Source organism: Numenius arquata, chromosome Z, assembly GCF_964106895.1.
Source record: "Numenius arquata chromosome Z, bNumArq3.hap1.1, whole genome shotgun sequence".
NCBI classification, from domain to species: Eukaryota; Metazoa; Chordata; class Aves; order Charadriiformes; family Scolopacidae; genus Numenius; species Numenius arquata.
The window spans coordinates 29,525,637-29,548,115 of record NC_133616.1 but is presented as its reverse complement, the minus strand read 5'-3'; the positions used below and the strand labels follow the sequence as shown (position 1 = coordinate 29,548,115).

The 22,479-nt window shown below is 34.7% G+C and overlaps 1 protein-coding gene across 1 annotated transcript in view; it reads right to left on the bottom strand.

Moving 5' to 3' along the window:
- Positions 1–3,270: 3,270 nt before the first annotated feature.
- The window catches only part of TNPO1 (transportin 1), a 56,802-nt gene continuing 37,593 nt past the window's right edge, over positions 3,271–22,479 (bottom strand). The window contains exons 14-25 of the mRNA XM_074166899.1: positions 20,339–20,510; positions 18,791–18,877; positions 17,905–18,012; positions 17,544–17,702; positions 17,363–17,450; positions 16,114–16,212; positions 15,788–15,883; positions 12,820–12,895; positions 11,920–12,019; positions 10,548–10,622; positions 7,547–7,689; positions 3,271–5,976 (exon numbers count right to left, since the gene is read on the bottom strand). Of these exons, the coding sequence (XP_074023000.1) occupies positions 7,582–7,689; positions 10,548–10,622; positions 11,920–12,019; positions 12,820–12,895; positions 15,788–15,883; positions 16,114–16,212; positions 17,363–17,450; positions 17,544–17,702; positions 17,905–18,012; positions 18,791–18,877; positions 20,339–20,510 (1,168 nt within the window). The 3' untranslated portion in view covers positions 3,271–5,976; positions 7,547–7,581. The remainder of the gene's footprint in view (positions 5,977–7,546; positions 7,690–10,547; positions 10,623–11,919; positions 12,020–12,819; positions 12,896–15,787; positions 15,884–16,113; positions 16,213–17,362; positions 17,451–17,543; positions 17,703–17,904; positions 18,013–18,790; positions 18,878–20,338; positions 20,511–22,479) is intronic.

Genomic DNA, 22,479 nt, shown 5'->3' with positions numbered 1-22,479 from the left:
GTTATATAAATGGAAGGACAGATCTTTAAATAGTTTGTATTATCACAGTCCCATAAAAGCTAGACAGAATTAGCCTAAGACCACTGCAAATTTTGGCTCAAGGTCTTAAATGATTTATTTCTAGTTTACTCCTTACTTTATTCACATTATTGATAGCACAAGATGAGAACAATTTTTTTTCCCCTTTCCCATTTGGTCACACTTAGCGAGCATCAGCTGTTTCAAACAAAAATAGAGTCCATGTACCATTTCTCAGGAGTAAAGCAGTTACTGGTTATCACCCAACAGGCATTAATTTCAGTTCATATAAACCCTCTATTTCTACATTGATCTGCCCTCAAGCAGCATGAAGCATCTAAACTGAACCGACCCTAACTTATCCAAAGATCATTTTCTTTCAGATAAAATTAAAATTCTTATTCAAGAGACTCCAGAACTTACATGTATAAACCAGAAGAGTGCACTACTGGGTCAGGCAAAACATAAACTGAACACAAAATTTTAATTTTTCATTAAAAATTGGAATGCAACATCTATATTTAAACAACTTTATTAACATAGTCAAGCAGTGATTAACATTCACATCTATTATGTCACATCATACAAATGTAAATACAAAATTACTACAGTACAATATATATTCTCTGCATGATCCAAAATATTTGGTGGCCCCAAAAACTCTTTAAAATTCAGCAGCTTATCAAAAATTAAAACCATATTCTATTTAAAATGAAGTTCTGTTAGCACATAGGCAGACTTCAAGAAATATCACTCAATTTAGTACAGTTTGAGAGGTTGCAGGAGGATATGTTTGAAGGAAACATTCCAACATTGTGGCAGATACAGAAACATCAGATTTAAAGCTTTCAAGCAAAACTCATACAACCTAAGTTGTCAGCAGAAAGATCCAGTCATCTTTCATTTTAAACTATTTTGTCTACTGCATCCAATTTAAAATTTTAAAGTGTCTAGTATTATTAAGTCAGACAATATACAACATAACTACCTATCTCTTCCCATGAAAAAAGATAATATTACACTGGAGATTTCAACAGCCAAGTGAACCTGCTTATACCAATGTTTTTTTCTAATCGCTGTCCTCACAAAAGACACCCAGGCCTTCTCAATTTTGTTGCTCACCCGAAGTAAGGAAATAGATACCTAAGGCGAAAGTAACACAATAGAACCAGCTTATAGAAAAAATGATACTATACTGTAAGCGCTGAATTCTTCCAAGACGTGGATTTGGCTTACTTAAAATATACTGTAACACCACACAGGGATTCATCTTACAAGAGCCATTTTGAACTTCCCTCATATAAGTACATTCAAGTGAAAAAGTATCATTATTTTAGCAGAATATACTCTTACAAGGCAAGCAACAAGAGTACTCACCTCAGTTCCCCATTTAAAATAATAATCTAAAAACTGGCTTGCTCCAACCATTAAGTGCAAAGAGCAAGCATCAGTGGCAAACAAAAAACAGTTTCTACTGAAGAATACTTAGAAGACTAATGGATGCAAGTCATTCTGGAGAATGCATAGGTGAGTGAAATACACAGCTACTGATCAAGCTTTGTTTATGCAAAATGAGGTTACTGGAAATACTTACGTAATACGTATGCAAACTACATCAGTGTCTATCTGAGATAACTGCAGGATGTTTTGCCATTTCACTGTAGAGCTTAACCTTTATCTAAGATAAAAAGTTACTCTTTAGACCCTATATAGAAGCTTTATGCATCTATCATCCCCATGAAAAAGTTAGTATTGAAGCAATTAGTGTTAAGTTGCAACTTCTTTCCTTGACAAAATATGAAACAGACGATTTCCAATATAATGTTGCATTTAAAGCATTTTTCAAGAAATATTTCAGTTGTTTGAACATGGATGCATTCTCCTCAAGGGAAGAATGATTTTGCACCTTATCTGTTAATACATTCAATATGAATAAAATAGGTGAAGCAAAAGTCATTATTGTCCCACAGTAGAAGGTTAATTTAGAGTAAGTTTAAGACAGAGGAGCTGCCTAAATGAAATACATGAACTGGTATAATTAAGACACATTTTTACTAGCATGTGTTCTGAACAAAAAGGGTACAAGAGTATTCACCTGAGATAAAGCTAGTATTTGAATATTTCTAAGTAGCAATGAGTTTCGCTTGAGGAAAGCCACTTGAAGTTTTAAAATATACATTTTACTATTATACAATATATGCAGTTTAAGTAATTAAGATTGATGCTAACATGAAAGTCCTAACAAAAAAAATAAATCACAGTGTGTATCAATATTGTTAGTTACAAAATTTATGCTACTTCATAACTTTTAAAAATTATAATGATTATAAATTTTAAACCCATTCTTCTAAAAGTGATCTTTTGAGTACAAGCTTTAAGGAGCAATAAACTGAAGCATAAGAATTAGCTTATTACAATTTAAATATATACATATTCACTGATTTAGAAAATAATCAAGCTTTGGAAAAAATTTACAAAGTTTGTAATTTTTGCTTGCACTGGTTAAAATAAATGAACTATTATAATCTTTTTCCCTAAATGAAAGGAGCTGTTTCCTGAATGTGTAATGAAAAAAAATTTAGTATTGAACTTCACTTAAGACTAATTTAACAGCAATTTAGAACTGCCGAAAAGATGCATTTATAAGGATTTTAAATACACTTTCTGTTACCAACTTAGGTTGATCAGCAGCTTTTGTTCACTCTCAGAATCCTTCAAAAAGGGAAACTCAAAACAGGAAAAAGGCATATATAAAAACAGTAAACACTGACCTCCTGAGGTTTCTACAACAAAAATATTCAAGTAGAAAATCTACACCATTACTTAGCAGCGGCTATTTCTGTAGTTTAGCACACTAACAGCACTTTACTCAGTGTGTAAGGAGCAAATGAAGTAAGCCGTGCTTTTAGCATGCCAAGAGGCAGAAACACTGGAATGTAACAAAGACAAACTCACAATTCTACCAGTAAAAACATTCAGTCAACATTCAAGAACTGTCAAGACTACACCACAAGAATTAAGATGCTTTTTATATATCCCATGATGCAATAGTTCAATTATAAATGTTAATGCTGATTCAGAACTTTTCTTACCTCACATTATACCCTAAATAGCTTCTGCAAATCTCTGCGGTATATCATGTATGAAGAATATGGTTTATTTGCTTTAAAATATACCATGAGAGAACTTACTGATACAAAAGACTATTTTGTCAGTCCTGTTTATTCCTGCCTTATTTTAATTCTTTTCCTTGCTGTTATACCAGATCAGTTCACATGTGTACAAATACCTATTAAAATACGCATGTAAAAAAGTGGCATCCTAAGCTAATCCAAGGTGAGGTGGAGTGGTTTTATTTGGTTAAAGGGGCTTTCTGGAATTTAAGAAGATAATTAAACTCAGATTCTAGCTGTTATTAAGCTACTGTATTATTTGGGTAAGTTTTCTATTCTACAATTTTTTTAATGTAATTTCTCTGAAACTCTTCCCTAATGTTCATACAAACACACTCAAAATTGGAGCTAGTTTGGGTATAAAATAATATCCCACCTTGCTATATTTTAAAAGTTTGGGGTTTTTTTTCTTCCAGAATTTGGTTTTCAAGTGTCTTTAGTGACTATTACTGATTTAGTTCAGAGTTATTAGTTAAGAAGGAATTTTGTATTTGCTACCAAAGCAATGTAATTTGAAAGCAAGTTATTACATGCAATTTTGACCAAATTGAATAAATACTATGTACTAGCATTACTGAACGTACTTCATACAGTACATGTCCAAACTGTTCTTCAGTATAATTCATAAAAATTTGCAAAGCCAAAAAAAAGGGGGTGGCAAGGGGGGGGGAGGGGGCATGTAAAACATACATGCTATCATGCATTAAAAAAAAAAAAACAAACCAACTTTTAACAGCATTTATAAGTTAACACTCACACAGCTCAAACTTCAGTGCAATGGCTAAATCATTCAACAGTCAAAGAACAGAACCATGCAAAGAAGAACAAGTTCTTAAAAAAAAAAAAAAAAATCAAACCAACAACCAAAAAAAAAAAAAAAACCAAACAAACCCAAAAACTGTTATCCAGTATCCATTCTGCAATGCAAAGGTGAGAAACTAAAACTACGAAAAGGCTGTTATGGCTTAATTTTGTTTTGCAGATTAATTATGCAGCACTTGAAAAATGGAAAGGTGTGGCTTCACCTCTGACCAGCAGAGTTAAAAATCTCTCCATTTTCCTTTATCATCATGGGATACTCTTTAGGCAATCTAAATTATTAAAGACTTGCCACTTTCAGATCGACACAAGATCAAGTGTACCAGTTAGGATTTCACATTCACAGTACATAAGAAAATACACATGAAAGGAAAAGTAAAGGGTTAACTTAACAAGGATTTATTCACAGGAATACATGTAAGTAGAGAAAAAAAACACAACAGAAAAGCTAAACAAATGAAATGAAGAGGATCCAAACCAACTTTCACTCTGTAGCTTTAAACTTGCACCCTTGTGCATTTAACTACATCACAAAGGGCCACCAACATGCGCCAATACAGTGTAGATACCCTGCATTACATCCATTAACTTAAACATCTCTTTAAGATCATGCTTTGAACAAAAAGAAAGCATAGAAGGTAATATGTTGAGTGGGAATAAACACAAATATAGCAATCATGTCATCAATTTCTACAATTGTCTTTACGTGCCAACTAACATTTATGCAGCCTTTAACGGGTCTTACCATGTAACTCATTTTTAGAGATTCTGATAAAATCACTAGTATATAACCATGCAGAAAGCACATCACACTGACAGCACAGAGGCAAATATTTTGCACAGCTATATCAGCTTTCCACATTGTGCAGGTTACACACAATACAATATCAATCCTATTCTTAAAAATCCTAAAAAGGTATTTCAAGGCCTAATTATTAACTACAGTACTTTATATCTATATTATTTTTTTAAAAAATCCACAGAATCTTAAAAAGGAATTTTAAATGCAGGGCTATATTGAATTGGTAAACTGCAACACAAAACTGGCGCAACATAGGTAAATGTATACCAATTTCACTCTATGTGATGCAAGCATGCTACTTTCCCACTAATTTAAATTACTTCTGATCACTATGAGCCAGAATGCATGCCTGAACCTTAAACTGCACGTTAAGAATAATGCCTTACTCTAGAAATTAAATCTAATGAAGTACAATAATCAAATCATATCCACTACTTTACTTCTTCTTTTTAATGTAAAAATTAAGATGTTAATCTTTCTTTTGAAGTGTCCCTCCCCTTACCCCAGAAATGAAAGGAGTGACTCATTTGGCAGCTTGCAGGTTGCTTCACTTTGTCCAAGTTTAACCTTTATTAATTAAGATGGGGTTTCTATATTGTACACTGCAAGTGCCTGCTCCTAATACAGACACAAGCTGCATTTTAACTGTACTAACTTCACTTGTGTAGTTCTTCATTAACATGCAAATACCTAGGAATCCCATCAAGCAGGATGAAATAATGTAGAAAACCCTTACTTAAAAAACATAAAAGAAAAAAGAAAGCCTTTTACTGTTTGTGACCCCCATTCTTAGGTTTCCTTTATTGTGCGCAAAATAGTTTTCCTCTTTACGTATCCCTATGGTTTGATTATATGGTTCTTATTTTGGTACAATTCCCCACAATATTCCAGAATGTGCTGTTTTATGACTAGATTCTTTTTTTTTTTCTTCTTCACATCCAGTGCAGAGTTGTAATAGGAGACAGATTTCCACCCACAAAGGCTCCAGATGTTAAAACATTTCCCAACATCGACTTAATACAGTGACGGCAACACCTCCCTCCCGCCCCTCCCAGTAGGGTTGGGATTGTACTGTATTCCCTACTGGTTTACCCTTCCCCCCAGTAAAGGGTAACATTTTCCCTGGGTGCAGAGGCTCCCTCATGGTCTCCCAGACTGAAGGACCTGTAAAAGGAAAAGACAAAGGTGTAACTAAATCTTACCTTGAACCTTAACTGACAGATCTGTGCATAAACAAAGAGCTTTTTCGCCTTTTTAAAGCAGTAGGTGACAACCTTAAAAACAAATTTACGCCTAGATCTTCCCTTTTAAGTCTGTTAAGAAAAGAGCCCATTTATATCAGGTAAATTATTATTCATGAAACAACAGTGTATGCTTTAAAGCTACATTGACAGTTCCACTATTGTGGCTAAGCTGAGACAAAAGTAGTCATAGAATCATAGAATCAGTCTTATATATGCTGAACAAGCTTTTCCATTTTTAGTGCAAAATTATGAGGTAGTTATGACATGGAGAAAGAATATTAAATGTATATAAATGTATTACTGATGTAACAACTTCATTTGAGGTGGATTACACAAGATAAACATACTGTCTCCTTAGTTCAAACTGAGAATAATGGCAAATTTTATCACTTTGGATTCCTCTTTATTAGGACAAGAAAACACCCTTATGTCAGAACTAAAATGCCTCCATTGATAAATATGTGTTTGAAATGGGTTTATTTTTAACCCATTGTACACATCAAACGTAACAATTCAAACAGGTTTTCTTATGTCACTGACTGAAAAAATCTTAGGCTGACTTTTAAATAGCTGTTCATTCAATAATAACACAAAATTATGAGTCACTCCCATAATTTCAATACAAAAATTCCACACCGAGTATCAAATTTATATATAGACTGAATGAATAAATTTAATTAATTCTCTTTTATGGGTGGTGGATTTGGGCAGTATAATCTTTTCACAGGATCACCCTACTTTACACGTGGGAAATTTGCTTCATATAGTGTGCACAGACAGCATACAAAGCAAGGTGGTATAATAATACAACTATTCTAGAATGCACTTTCGCTGTTCTCAGTTGAAGTTGAATCATTCTCCGCAGATAACTGTAACAATTCTGAACTGGTACACAAAACGGAACACGGCAATAATAAACACATCAGCCTCCCCAAAACATCAAGCTCTACAGTTACAGTAGAGGTACAGATTAGCATAACACCCTTTACTCAGTGTACAGATCATCTAGTATGTGGTTAGGAGTATATTGGACTTATGATGGCTAAAGTGTGCTAACAAACTTGCTTTCCTATCCTAGAGGAAAATTTCAGCTTACACCACATCTGCCATCTACTCATTCATAAGAAATAAGGGAGCCTGTGTCTTTAGTGTGATGGCTTCAGTTTGCTTATTAAACTTGCACCAGCACTTTGTTATATCTACACTTCCAACCTTATCTCGATACACTACCGTGCGTATCATACACTCACTTTTTCTCTCTCTCTCTGTGTAAAAATAAAATAATAGTCAGACAACTGCTTTTGCTACAGCTACCATTATTTAGATACACTATCAGCTCTTTTTTTTTTCCCTCTTACAGGAAGGAAGGATATCTCATCCAATGTATCTGAAAAATTCTAGTCTGATGAATAGATTACATTTCATATAATGCAAACAGGGAGGAAGTCTGTTATACAGCTCTGTCTAGCAAGGAAGTTTTGTGTGCTTACCTCTAATTATGGGACTGCAGCTACAGTGCATGAGGTTAAACTCCATAGTAAGCTGCAAGGCGCTCTTTTAAGGGAAGAGGAAACTGGTCAGAGAAACGCCTCCAATTCTCATCCCCAACTTGATTTTTAAATCCATGAAGAATCTACAAATGAGAAGGGAGAAGCCAAGATAATCATTAAACAGAAGACATTACTTACTAGCAACATAGGCAGTAAGTCACAAACTGCTGGATTGTACATCTGTCCCTTTGAATTCCCCAATTTAATACTGAAATGCTAACTAAGAGACAAGCAAAGTCTACTATAATGTCTTTCTTAACTGAAATGTTTTTTCTTTTAAAGGTAACATATCGAATATAGCTACTCACACAAATTAGTGCATGTATACATATCTATATGTATTTTTAATGAGTAAGGTGACTTACAACCTAGACTTAGGCCATTTCAGAATGCTAAACATTTTATCAATTGATACAGTTTATATATCTTAAGATTACTGTATTAACATTTCTTTTTTAAATGTGTAATGTGTTGTGGGAAGAAAGCTGAGCCAAAACTGCAGCCAGCATTGGACAGAATGAATACCTGTCAATTTCTAGCACAAATACAAAACGATCCTGTGAGAGCTCTTTTTTTTTTTCCCTTGGAAACTGTAAGACAACTGTCACTAAAAAGGAAGTTGCTAAAACCTTTGTGTGTTTTGAAAAAACAGGGATCCAGAGTCAGTGGCAGTCAAAAGCCAGTGACAGAGGAAAAAAAAAATAAATCAACAAGTTTCAGTCTGGACCTTCCAACATAATAAAGTAACTAAAACCAATGAAAATTAAATTATACTATCAAAAAGGTCATAGTATGTTAGCTCTGAGAACAGCAGGCTAAAAGGCAAATATTAGAAAGAACAAAAGCAGATTAAATGGCTCCTCTATACAAAATTATGCCAAGAGAGTCTAGTTTTGTTTTTCTTTTTTAAATTCAATGATACTGAATGGTGGAACAGTGTGTGATGAATAGATCCTCACATAAAAGGCAATGCCAAAGTTAAAGCTCATGGTACTGAGTTCACCCTCAACACATCATTCTCAGGAACAGCTGTTCTTAAACAAGATGTAGTGATAATGACAATACAGAGCCACTAATTAACTTATTGCTATTCTCCCTGAAAGAGACCTTCCACAGGCAGGCTCTCAGAGACTCACAGACTCTTTCCTAACCCAAATAGTCAAATTAGCCAGCTGCCAAGAAAATACTGAAAATCTAAGGATGTTCAGGTACGACAAAAGGAACACTTTTTAAATCATCTTCCAGTGGATTTTTAGCAAGAGAGCTTCAGCTACAAGGTATCTTCAGATGCCTTGCTTTTACAAAAAGTGATATAATTCTTAGGGTATTAGATTAGATTTCAACACTGGCAGCTCACCTACCCATGCCCTCAGGAGTGATATTTTCTCTCTCAGCTCTAGTGCTAAAAACCAAATGAAAACAAAAAAGCAGCACTGGACAATCCATTTTTTCACCATTGTGAAATGTACCTAAAAGGCATTATTGTTGTTGGAAAAACATCTAACCGGACTACAGCAATCATGTATTCATGAGGAATTGATCTAAAAACTGTGCATGCCATCACTTGAAGAAAGCTTTGTCTCCTTTCTTGCATGGCAAAAAGCACAAAAGAATACACTTTAAAAAGCAAGGATGTCCTTATGCCAAGTGACCAAGAACCATTGTGTCTAGTTTGAATGCATTAGATCCCACACGGATAACTTGGGAAGAACCTGAAAAAGAGGAGCCTAACTTACTGAAGCAAGTATTCAGTGCTGAAGGACCACTGCAGAAACACACACTGAACTGCTTTGGACAATCATCACAGACAGCATCCTGAACTTTCTTTTAAGTTTCTTGTAAGTATTTGCAATTTCCTTCTGCTGACACTAGAATACTCACAGCTGGGCATTTCCCGGACCTGATGTTCCTTCAAAGGATACCAGTTATCCTAGAGGCTAACTAGGACAGTGAAATATCTGTCTTTCCTCTTAAAGATGGGATACAAAAGTTCTATCTTCTGTTCTGATACTCACACATGGCATTACTTGAATAAAAAGTGCCAATGCTGACCCATGATCCTAGTAAGTACTTAGGAATATGCTCCATTTTTGCTTTAAGAGGAGTATCATGAACTCTTGACACACACCGTTCCTAAAAACGGAGATTTCACTTTACAACTTATGAGGGGAGCCATGCTGCTGAACAGTACCAGCACCTGTTCATGAAACTGAAATAATTTTGTCTCTTTTTTTTTTTTTTCCATCCAAGACACTAGTGCCAAAACACAATAAATCACATCTGGCTGGGTTTTTTTTTTGCTAATTTTACACAAGGCAAACAGTCCTTTCCCGTACGTTCTACTGACACTGTGTCTATGGACATATTCTTGGGTGTAACTGTATGTTAGTTTCTTGAAACTTGCTCATCCAAGAGGTATTCTGAGGAGGACTAAGCAATCCTGAAACTTATTTTCAGGGAGAGTAAGTGAAACAGATCAGGATACCACTGGAATAATTTTCATTTGCAATTTTCTATATTTTTCTCCAAAATAAAGTAGGCATCTTCATGGCACAAAAAGTCTTGAACGATATAAATCTAATTTTCAAGAAAAAAGTGTTAAATGTGGTATAAAGCCCCATTTTTCCAAATTCAGACAAAACACAGTAGGGTGGACACTATGAAAAGCTGTTTGAGAATGATTATCTCTTCAAATAAGATCTCAAGTGAACTTTTCAATACTGTTAAAAAAAAATTTGGAATAACCCAAATGCATGTAAGAAAATATAGGTTAAAAAAAAAATAATCAGGATTTTAATGTTGTTGAAAACTTACGACCTTGCAAAGAAGCCTCCATGACCACAAATACAGTAAGTTCCAACAGTAGAAATAGAAAGCAAGGAAAATATAGAGGATCCTAACCAACCACCATTATGATATACTATAATATTAGAAACCATACCTTACAGAACATGTCTCGGAGATCGTCTTTTGGGCTAATCCACGATGCAACAGCATCACAAAAAAAAATAAAGTCCTATAAGATTAAACAATCACATAGGTTAGAAATCTGAATTTATAGGTCTGAAAACAACACTTGATGCTCATTCTATGAACTATGCAGGGTCTGTGATCCTAATTCATAACTGCTTTTGTTTTTATGTATTTATTTTCCAGTTAATCCAGACCATAACCGTAAACCACTGTACGCCTAAGTGTTCAGAAATAAAAATAGCTGAGTGTAGGAATACCTTGTTTAATCTTTTGATTAAATAAAACCACAGTTAAAAAAATCCAAACAACCCTCCCCTCCCACACCACACTTCTCTAATTCTTTCAATACACATACCAAGTTCAAGAATCAATCACCTTAATAACAACAAACTCATGACTACAGTCGCAACACTCACTCTCTTAAGCATTTCCAGTTGGGGAAAAAAGCCTGCTCTATTTGTTTAAGCAGAGCCAGAAGTTTTTTCTGGTACACACAAGATATTGATCATACAGGCTCAAAACTAAAGCCACCACAAAATCGCTATGCTTGGTTCATCTGCTTATTACAGATTCATGCATTAGTACCTCCTACTACACCATTAAAACACCAGTCTTTAAGTCGATAATGTACATATTTTTGGGTAGGACCTGACGATAACAACTACAGAGAAGGAAAAATGGGATAATGAAGAGAGACCTTAATTATGCCCTCCCTTAAACTACGGAAAGAACAAATGGACAGCAGAAGAGAGAAGTGCTAAGTACAGAATAAGGTGTAAGTGAAATGAACTGAAAATTTCAAAACAAGGTGGAGGCTCAATTCTATGTTTTAGGAAGAAGAATTCCAGGCAGAAGAGAGGGAAAATCATGTTCATTTTCCTCTCAGAAAATACTTTGGAGGTGTGGAGACTAAAGAGCAAGTCATATCCTATCCTTCAGATGTACCATTTATTTTAAAGATATGCATTCCTTGTCACATTGACTGACTATTTAAGCAATATATCCAAAGTTGAAACAGAATCTCCCCTACCCAAGTTTTAAGAATGAAGGGGTAGTTACTGTTATTGTTCTGTTTCTTGTTTTAAAAGCCTAGGCTTCATCTGAGAAATAGGTTTAAGTATGTCAACTTGCCCTTTCCTTTGCTAGGTGATAATTACTGAAGCATCATGATATGTATCATTCGCAACATAAACATTTTGGCCTCCTTGACCTCAAAATAAAGCTACATCATGTGCTGCAGGGAAACATGTCAAGCTAAACTTTTTCATACTCCATATACAGCTTTCACTTCATTTCACATGAGTAAAGAAAAGCAGTTAACATCTATTAATGTATCTTACTTGGACTACTCCACTGGGATTGACCGTGATCATGGTACATATCCCACGGAACGCTGAATCCTTTTCCTCATTGTCTCTTATGTTCCGCAGAGAGGTGCACCTAGCAAGTTGGAGAGTAAAACTTAGCTAACTCCATTACGTTTTCTTCAATCAAGTCAGAACTAGATGACAGTATTTGATGGAATAAGTCACACTGATAAGATGATCTGAAACACTATTTTGAAAGCTTAGAAAATCACTTGTTGCACAGAGTCTTTACTAGCATATTCCCACTAGGCATCATCTCCAGAATCTTGTTCTCCTGTTGCACTATATACAGTTAGAAAGTGTGACCTGTATTCCATCAAATACAAAAGAAACATGTATCTGAAATAGTTATAGAAACTATCATTATTAGAAGCGGAACATAGAATACTATCACAGTATGAATTATGTCAGATACCACTTACAGAACAGTTATTTAACTTTTACAGCAGCAAGCAAGCTATTTTATACATAACAAATCTATAAACATATATTCCTTACACCAATTCAAGCCTCAGACTGAATTTTAAGAAAGTAATGCACGGTTTAAATTTTACAGTATATGCATGCATTGTATTATCATTCTGGTGGATTTTAAAATGCTATTTCATAGTCAAGCTTTAACACAGCAAGCATGTGACAATCTTATCCCATGCATAAATTAGTCGTTAGCCACAACATAAAGAATACATGACGGTGCTACTAAAAACTCACAAACCTGATAGGACAAGATTAGTCACATGGTTGGCAATGATTAAGGATTGAGATTTTGTAACCAACTGAAAATATATCTAAAAGTGAGATAGAGAGAAGAAAGAAAGAAAGAAAGAGAGTGAAGAAAAAATGAATTAAAAAAAAAGATTGAATAATACACACCAGGGTCTTATAAACTGCTGTAGCATGGGGGCCACCTCTTGAGGACAAACGTAACCAAGACGACCAATTGTTATTGCTAAGGTAACGCAATCACGGTTATACACCACCAAACGCCAACCAAGACATGAGCAAATGAGGGGGGAGGAGAAAAAATAAAGAAAAAACAACAAATAACTCAGAAACAGAAACCAACAGAATCTGTGTATGATAATAAACATAAGATTTCACCAGTGCTGTTTATTACCACCCCCTAAATAAGAGGCAGCAACATATATGGTATACTCTCCAGGGCAAAAGAAAAATTAAAGAAGTAAATGAGAGAACACCAAAAACACAATTTAAAATCCAAAGGCTTTCTAATGTAAGCAGTCATTCTGCCCTCTTCAGAGTAATCTCTTACAGTAAATTTACCTACCATACATTTTGAAGTTTTTATTCAAATGTACTATTATGAAAATTCTTGATAAAAATGAATTAATCATTTTCAGTTTTAGTATCAAGTATTCTAAACATTTTATTTTTTTCAATATTCAGAATTCAAGATTTTTAGATCTATTCTATCAATAAAATACATTTTAAAATACTTTTACACGGAAAATATTGCAGTCGACCTAAAAATGCTACATAGATGAAACACTTCTCAAAGAGAATCAAACATTTGTCTTTTTCATAAGCTTGTAGAGAATTTAATTTAAAGTGGTTGTTAACCCACAGCAACTGGCTGCAGAAAATTAATTCTTTGATCCAAATATTTCTCCAGTTCACAAAAGGCTTCCTCATAGAAGTCATATAAGAATCTGACTTCTGCTACCAAGGCATAAGGACACATGAAAAGCAAAATTACTTTATCGCATGATTAGGTAGTTTGGTCCTTTGTTCTGAGGGACAGACTGAAGAAAATATCATCAAGCAAATGTGTTTTAATGGTGTTTGCTCAACTCACGAAATATTAATCTTTAGAAAAAGGAGAGGGTGGGCAATAATGTATCAGGATTACTTGAAGCAAAATACATGAATAATACTAAAATCCAGCAGATTTAAATGAAGCAGAGAAAAGGAAACCTATGTTCAAGGGACATACTATGCAACACTCTAATTAACAGGCATTTGTGAACAGTTTCATGAAACATGCAATAAAGCAGATGATGCTTTCTCCAATAAAAGTTTGGTGTAGGATATACTAGCAGTTTGAAATATACTAATTCCATGAAAGCTGCAGCTCACTGGTTATGTACTGTTTTGCCCTGATGTTCAACATGCAGCATCTAAAATTTTCAGCAGATCTAACTTATAAAACTGCATTTGAAGAGCTACTTTCAAATGAAAATACACTTTTTAGTTTTATCTGTAAATTCTGTCACCTATGGTCTGTACAAGGAATAGCAATCTCTGTCAAAGCTCAACTTTTTGGCAGGTACTGGTTATTTTCTATGCAATTACTTAAGATGATCTCATGTTTCTACAGGAGAAGTGTTTTCACAGCTTATTACGTACCAAGCTAAAGCAGAAAACAAGCAGAAAACAGAAATATTCTTGTACATACTAGTGGCCTGCAGCACAATATCCCACAACAAACTTATAAGTACACCACACTCAACATTTATTTGCAGTTATGCATCCACATTTAAAGTAACTATTGAGAGAACTAAAAAAAAAAAAAAAAAAAAAAAAGTCAGTGTTTGGATGCTTCCAAAAATTCTCTAACAATGATGGAAGCAAACATTTAAGTACTGGATGCCTCTCAGCTACAAGTATTACACATCCATCAGTGCAGAGGCAGGGGGTCAAGGGCAGAGGCAGGGGGAAAGAAAATTTATATTGCTATACTATTTCATAGTGTATTTCACAACAAGTAGGTATTTGCTCCAAAATTATGTTTTCAAGAAGTAGTACCTATAATATGCCAGACAACTAGGTAATTTTTCATTCAAGTTCACCTTCCATACTATACAGGGGTAAAGGGGGGCACAGAAAGTGCAGCTTTTAAGTTTAGAGAATACTGGACAAAAAATGTGCATGGAAAATCTCTCTCCAATTTATCTCTTGCTTAGCTCAAAAAACATAACTGCACCACTGAATTTGCATCATTTTCAATCATGTCAGGTGTAATTACTAAACCATTATTTTCTTACAAGACAGTTTTCAAACAGGAAAAAGAAAACATGAAAAAACATTTTCAGTTAGTAACATAGTCAACTAGAAACCTATCAAATTATTAATAAAGTTTTGCTGAAGTATGGAAGGTGCTCTTCATACCAGAACGTGCCCTCTATAAATGCAAAAGAAACAAGCCTCAGAAATTCCGATTCAGTAAGGCATTTTGGGATTGCTCTCAATTTGGAAAGCAAAGCTGTGGACCAGAACAGAAAACGTGCATGCCATATTAGAATTCTTTTCAGATATTTATTATCAAGTGACCAGGTAATAGAAGTTATACATAATTTCAGTTATGTTGTGGTAAAACTGCCATCACAGATCTAGATTTTTGTGGGTGATATTACAACTTTCTCTCTAAAAAAAAGTGCATTTTTTGTAAATTCAAAGAGCTCATTATTTGTTTTGTATATGCCAATTACATTTGTTTCAAACACTAGACACATATATACAGTACACATGTAAGGACATGCATATACAGTGTGAACAAAGTCTTTAAGTGTTACTGTATACATTTGTCATATTCAATACACAAATAAAACTGGAAGATTACTTAAACAGATGATAAATATAATAAATGTCATAAAAGTGAGAAAGGAATAACTTTAAGAATCTAGATATATGATAGATAGTTTGCTGCAAGACTGAGACTTGTAAGAGCTTCTGCAAAACAGAGTTTCTTTTGCTTATAAAAGCCAAATACATAGCAATAAAATCTGTTCTGGTGTGGTTCCCCTACACAACGTTTTAAATCATTATTAAAAAAAAAATATCTCTAAATCCCTTCACCAGGTATGGTTCAATTTTTGGGTACCTGTGTTCTCTAACAACGTCTTTGGTGTGTTGGGTCTGTTAATTATTTCTACAAGCTGGTGCAACACCATTGGAATATAAGGCTGCATCTCTATACCTGAAACAGCCAAAAAAAAAAGAAAAAGATTCAGAAGAAAATGACCATTAATATGCATAATCTAAATAGGTCAGGTACACTGAACTTACTAACAAAGAGAAGAATCTCAAATATAATTTAAATTTTAACATGAAAGTATCACTTAAACACTCCCCCTTCCCCCCCCCCAGCCAAACCACCCAAACAAACATGCCAAATGTGCAGAGATTCAAACAAAAACTAAATCTTACCCATCTGGATGGAGATTTCTCCAATTGCCCAAGTGGCATTGTTACACACAGAAATGAATTCAGGGTTTAGGTTGGTTCCCAAAATTGGCATGAAATCAGCTAGAAAGAACAATATTTTAAAATCTCATCGCACAATACAACCATCTTGTTCCATTACTGTGAAATCAGAGGGTGGGGGGAAATTAAAAAAAAATAAATCATGTAAACCTATTTAAATGCTTGGAAAGTGTTACACATGAATTAACAAGTGCTGTATTTCTGCTATATATCAGATTAACCTGGATTTTAGAACCTAAGCAGATCAATGCAAATCTTTTCAAATTATGATTTTAAAATGTTTCTAATAGGCTTCATCTTTATGTAACTCTAGAATCCTTTTTTCTCCCCTTCCCTCACTGGGGTGCCAGGAAGAGAGAGGAAGAGGAGAGAAGAAGAAAAGGCAGCTACAAGTACTTGTAGTTTTATAATACAGTTGAACAACCTGCAAATCACCTGGATAGCTATGTATTCAGCTATGCTTAAAAAAACAAAGCCTATCAGGCAGTCACATCATTGATTAAATTAAAAAAAAAAAATAAAAAAAAATCAAAGATAGATTATAACACCTGCCAAATAAATTTTAAATTTCAAGCCTATCCAAGCATTCATTTGGCAAGCTAAGCATATCTCAAGATTATCTGTGGGAAGAGACAGCAAATATCATGAAAGCATGTAACGGATGCTACTTCCCTACTGAAATTAAAAGCAAAGCAAAAACCCAAACCAAAACCTATCCTGTAGCCAAGTTTTCAAATTTTTATATATATATATAAATATATAAATATATTTTTAAAATATAAAACAATATAAAATATACTTCTATATTTTTATATATATATAAATTTTTATGTAACAACAGATTCTAGTAGAACAAAAAAGCTCCAAATTCAATAATTTACCAAAGCAAGAAACTATTCCAATTAAAGTCCAAGGCCATCTGTTTTGCTGTACTCCAGCACAACAGGTAGCTTGTTACATTATAAAAATCAAAGGCAAAAATGAATTTTTGCAGTCTATAAAAATAAGAACATGTCTTTTAAACACACAATTAGAAGGACAAAAGACTACAGACCCTTGCTGATAAAGGAAAATGAAAACTTACAACACCATGAAAAGGCCACCAACAGAATAGGGAGCTTAACAATGGCAAAAGCAGCCTCTGATCAGTTTGTAGAACAAGTTAATTGTTTAATATGTGAAAGAAACATACCGATGCAAGGCTTAACATGCTGGAAACACGCCTTTGTCAAATCACCTAATAATGCAAAAGAACTCTGCCGTACCTCAGGCATTTTATCCTAAAGAGAGGAAGAAAAAAGTGACAATTCTATAAGTGTTTCTCATTCTTTTAAGAAACAAAATCCTTGGATCAAACAGTTTACTCATCTCACCTGCATGCATTGGTACATTAGTGTCAGGATATTGCTGCGAGCCACTAGCTGTTCAATGTTGCCTCCAAGTCCTTCAGCTAAACCACTCAGTAAATCAAGAGCCACAATCATGAAATCTTTATCTGGAGCCTCATATTGGTCTGGCTGAGCATTATGCAACTGCAACAAATAAATATGCATTTTCAAAATGAGTATTAGGGTTTTTTTAGGGTTATGCATAAAAAGAGTTTCAGAACTGCAGCTTCATTTAGATATTCAATGGTTATACTACAAATTTCCCTGCAAACCTGTAACTTTACACAGTTAATACGTTGATTTAAGGAGATGTTCTGAAAATATTGGACTACCAATAGAAAAATACCATGGCTTGCGCAAGGGTCTTCTGCACCAGATTTACACAACGCTGGTACACAGGTTCACAGTATGGAAGAAAGCCAGATTGCAAGGCAGTAGCAACTGACGACAGGCACTGGAAATACAAGCAAAAGAGAAAACTGTCACTACCTTTCCTCACATCTCTGAAAAGCCTTTTACTTGGGAGAGATAAATTAAAAGATACCAGCATTTTAAGTGTCCCCACATGTAACTGATTAAGAAAACACATCCTAGAAAGGCAGTACCATTAGCTGAACCAAGGCAACTATCAGCAAGTTGTTACTCTCTCCTACACATGCCAGTGAGAAAATTTCTCAGCAGAAGCACCTGGTTAGAAGTAGTCAAGAAACTGCATACAAAAACAGTACAATATTTCAACCAGCACTTAGACTAAGCTTCAGTATCTTGACCACATACGAGCCCTAATATTACCTAAGAGTTATGAAACTAATTTTTCTAGAGGTGCTTTGCTGCTTCACACTTGGAAAGTACAGAAAATAGACTACATGGTCTGGTTCATACCTTCAGCTTGTCTGACAAAAGAGATGAAGGGAGAGCAAGGAGAGAGAAGACAAGAATAAAAGGAGGATGGAACATTTCTTTTCTTTTTTTTTTTTTTTTTTTTCTAAAAGAATCCCATCAAAGAAAACACTCTAGAATGGCAGAAAAAAAAATCTGGAAGATTTCTGCTAAACCTAATGACATTTCCTCAGTAACAAAACTTTCTAGCTACAGTCAGAATAATTTCTCCATAATGAGAAATACCTAGCACTGTTAGCTTTTATAGTCGTACTTCCTAGTATGAGCATCGTTAGTAGAAAGTATAATTCCTAAAATAAGATGGCAAAAAATATTCAAATTTTAACATTTACCTCTAATAAAGGGAAGAGATCTTTATCTTCATCCTTCAACATGTTCCACTTCTGGATTAATGGAGGCATTAGCATCTGAATATATTCCTGTTTAGGATGAAAATCCATCAGCTGCTGAAACACTTCACTACATACTATTTTATTTCAAAGCTAGAAAATTGACATATCAAGAATTGATAAATATTCCACTTTTTCAGCAAAACCTGCACTGTAACTCAATCACTGTTGCAATACATAGAAATAGTTTAGTATTAGAATTTACAATTTGTGCCTTAAGATTTTTTGCTGAAGCACATTAAGTACCTTTGCAGAGTGAATCTTTTCCTCCAAGTTTCTTTTCAGTCTAGTGGCCTGCGTTGTTACAAATCTACATGGTTGCCTCAGGGCCTATGGAAAACGTTTTCAGTAGCAATGCGGTCTGACTCTGCATCTGCCACCTACTTTTATCAACCACTTCCCATTTCCCTGATGCCGATCCTATCCCCCTAAATTCCTGAAACTTCTTCCTCAAGCTACTAGCCATCCAGGAATAAAGTATTTCCCTATCCCTCCAGAAGGACACACTTACCCCCTCTGTATAAAGCTGTTTCATCTTCCCTGCCACTGCACAGCCACAGTCACAAGGACATTGAGCAAGGCATCCCTACAGCGCTGTTGCTCCCAGAAAGTATCTAAGGAGCCAACAGATGCTGCCAGCTAATGCTATGTCCAAAGAAACAAAATTCTAAGTGACTGAAGAAAGTTCCACCACGACCAGGAGCTCCCATTTAGCTTCCTTCTGGTACTGTCAAATGTCAAGGTGGCCAGGGCAAGAGACAGACTGAAAAAGAGGTCCTTTGATGGTGTGGGGTCTCAGCTGGCAAGTAAAATGCCATGGAAACAACTCAAATTGTTTCATTCTAGTGTGTCTAGCTCATGTGAAGCACTATGGAGAAATAAAACAAGTTTCAATAACTATCATAAGAAGATGCACACGTGACATGTATGCATATTCTATTAGTTAATATACTGGGGTTTTTTTTAGTGTACATTGATTTGCCTGCTATCTGTATTTTATCCAAAGCATTGTGTTTTTATATATAAAATGAATGCCTGTCTCACTCTCTGATAAAGGAATTTCTAGTGATGATTGCTCCTATACATTAGAAAGAAACATACAGAGCAGCTTAGCTATGCTTGAAGTCGTTACAGAGAAAAGTGTGATCGTTAGAAATTAAAACACACATTTCTCAAATTTCTGTAAAGTCTCTCTATGTACCTCCTCTGAGCTGACAAATTCTGAGCACGAGGTAAAAAAAAATATATCACAATGAGAAGCACATTTCAGAAGCCACGATACACCTAATCGTTTATTCAAAATGGTGAATATTTGTGCAGTGGGAAAATTACATGCAGTCTATGCATTTTATCTGTAAATATTCAGTATTTTTGAAACATACACAGAAATATCAGCATTTCTGTTTTATAAATTGTAAGCACTCTACAAAAAACACTGAACCAGTTTTTCAATTATGATGAGTGCTTCTACAGAACATAAGGCATACTCACTGGTTTATTTAGATGATGTCCTACAGAATCTGCTAGAGTTCCTATAGCATCATAAAGGATGAGCAGGTTTTTATGCTGGTATTTACTAAATGCGAAGACCAAAGTGTCAAGTATATATGCAAGATAAGGAACAAGCTCTGTACAAGCCTCCTCTTCTAGAGTAGCAAAGGCACTGAGAGACAAAAAAAATCACAAACAGGTCAGTTAGTATTTTGGAAAAAACAAAACAAGATGACCCCCAAAAGCCCCACACTACCCATTTCTGTTTAAACAAAAAACTGCATTTAGTCCTCAAATTTGTCCAAGATATGTTTTCAAGATGGTATTACTGACATAACCTCAATCTATTTTGATTGAGCATATACGGATTCAGCTCTTACATTGTGATGAACAAAATTTAAAAATATTGCTGTAAAACCTGTGATGTATATGCAGGAAGCCCCCACCAAGAATAGTACTACTGTACACAAATGACAATATACTAAATTAAATAGTAGGAACTGTTACAAAAGATGTTAAAAGTGGCCCACTATCTTTAATGTATGCTGTAGCTGCACCTAGAAGCCCTAGTGCTGTTGTGCAAGTACAACGCCAACAACAGCCTGTAATCTCAGCAGCTCACTACATAGAAAAACAGATACAAAAAGACATGGAAACTAAAAGCAAAGACAGGGAATGAAGAATTTTAGCCAGTCACGGTCAAAGCACACATCACAGCATCATGGAAACTTGTCAGGTTGTCTGTCAAGTGTTTTAACAGCAGCATTAAAAAAACCCTCCCCAAAGAAACAAAAAACTCTTCCCACACCAGATACGCTGCTTCAGAGAAACATTAAGGAAAGGAAAAAATTACGAGCAACTGGAGATTTACTAGCCTAGCTTGTGTCAACAAGTTTATTATTAGCCTGTCCCTGCGCTAAAAATGCATGCATCTCCTCATGAATTGAACAATCCCCAACTAACATGCTAACAAACACAGAAATGCCTTTTTCTTAACACAATGCAACTGTGAACACTTAGTGGCTAGCATTCTTATTTTATTTATTGATTCAATTATATTATTATGAAGTATTCTTTCAGAAAGGCATACAATGTGAGCAGGAAAACATGTTTCAGTAAAATATATCTTCGGGTGTCACCAACTAAAGGAGCAGTTTCTTGATAGTACAGAAATGAAAGTTAGACATCTGCTATGACACAGAAGTTAGCGATGAAAATATACAGTATCATATGACCAATTTTCAAATTGGTAGACATTAATGATCTGTGCAGCTATTCACTGTAGGGATGCAGCTTTTTGCTCCTCCTCCCCAAGAAGGATCATTGTATATTCTTGCAATTTAGAAAGCTAGTAAGTATGCTGTGACTTGTAACAGCTCTACATTTTCCTTAAAGTGGAATTTTCCAGTCAGTTTATTTTTTAGCTACAACAGTAATTTTAATGAATATCTGCTCTAAAGAATGCATTTCAAAACACTATATAAATCTGGTATTGAATGTCAAATAAAAAAATAATCAGATGTGTTATTATTTTTAATATTTCTATTTTATCTTTTTCTTATTACCTTCACAGTATCCACTGCCCATTGCACCTCTTTCATAAGCACTACATGAGGTTATTTAACAACTGCAACACAGCTGTGTTCAACTACACGCACATTTCAACAATGTTTTGGACAAGGAAAGTATGAACAGAAGTGAGTGGGGTTTGTTTGTTGTTGTGGTGGCGTTTTCTTTTTCTTTTATAGAATCTGTACATAATCTGATTCCTTGGATCTGAAAATGCGTGAAGCAAGTAGTCTCATATCACCATTCTCCTGCTCACTCAGGAAGGAACAGAAGACAGAATGGGGCAGACATCACAGACCAACAATTTGCTAGCCCAGTGTTTGAAAAGATTTAGAGAAAAAAAGGAAACAGTGTTTAATACTCAAACCTTACTAAGTTCATTTCATTAAATTCATAGTATCTGTTGTCAGGCAAGGATACATCTACCCTTTTTGTGCAAAGCTTAGCTACAAGAGCTCTGACCTCAGCCTTGTCCTCATGTGCTAGTAATATTTGGGGGTGGGGTGTAAAAATAATAACAATAATATTATTATTACATATTTCAAGTGTTAAGAATAAAATCAGCTGCAGAT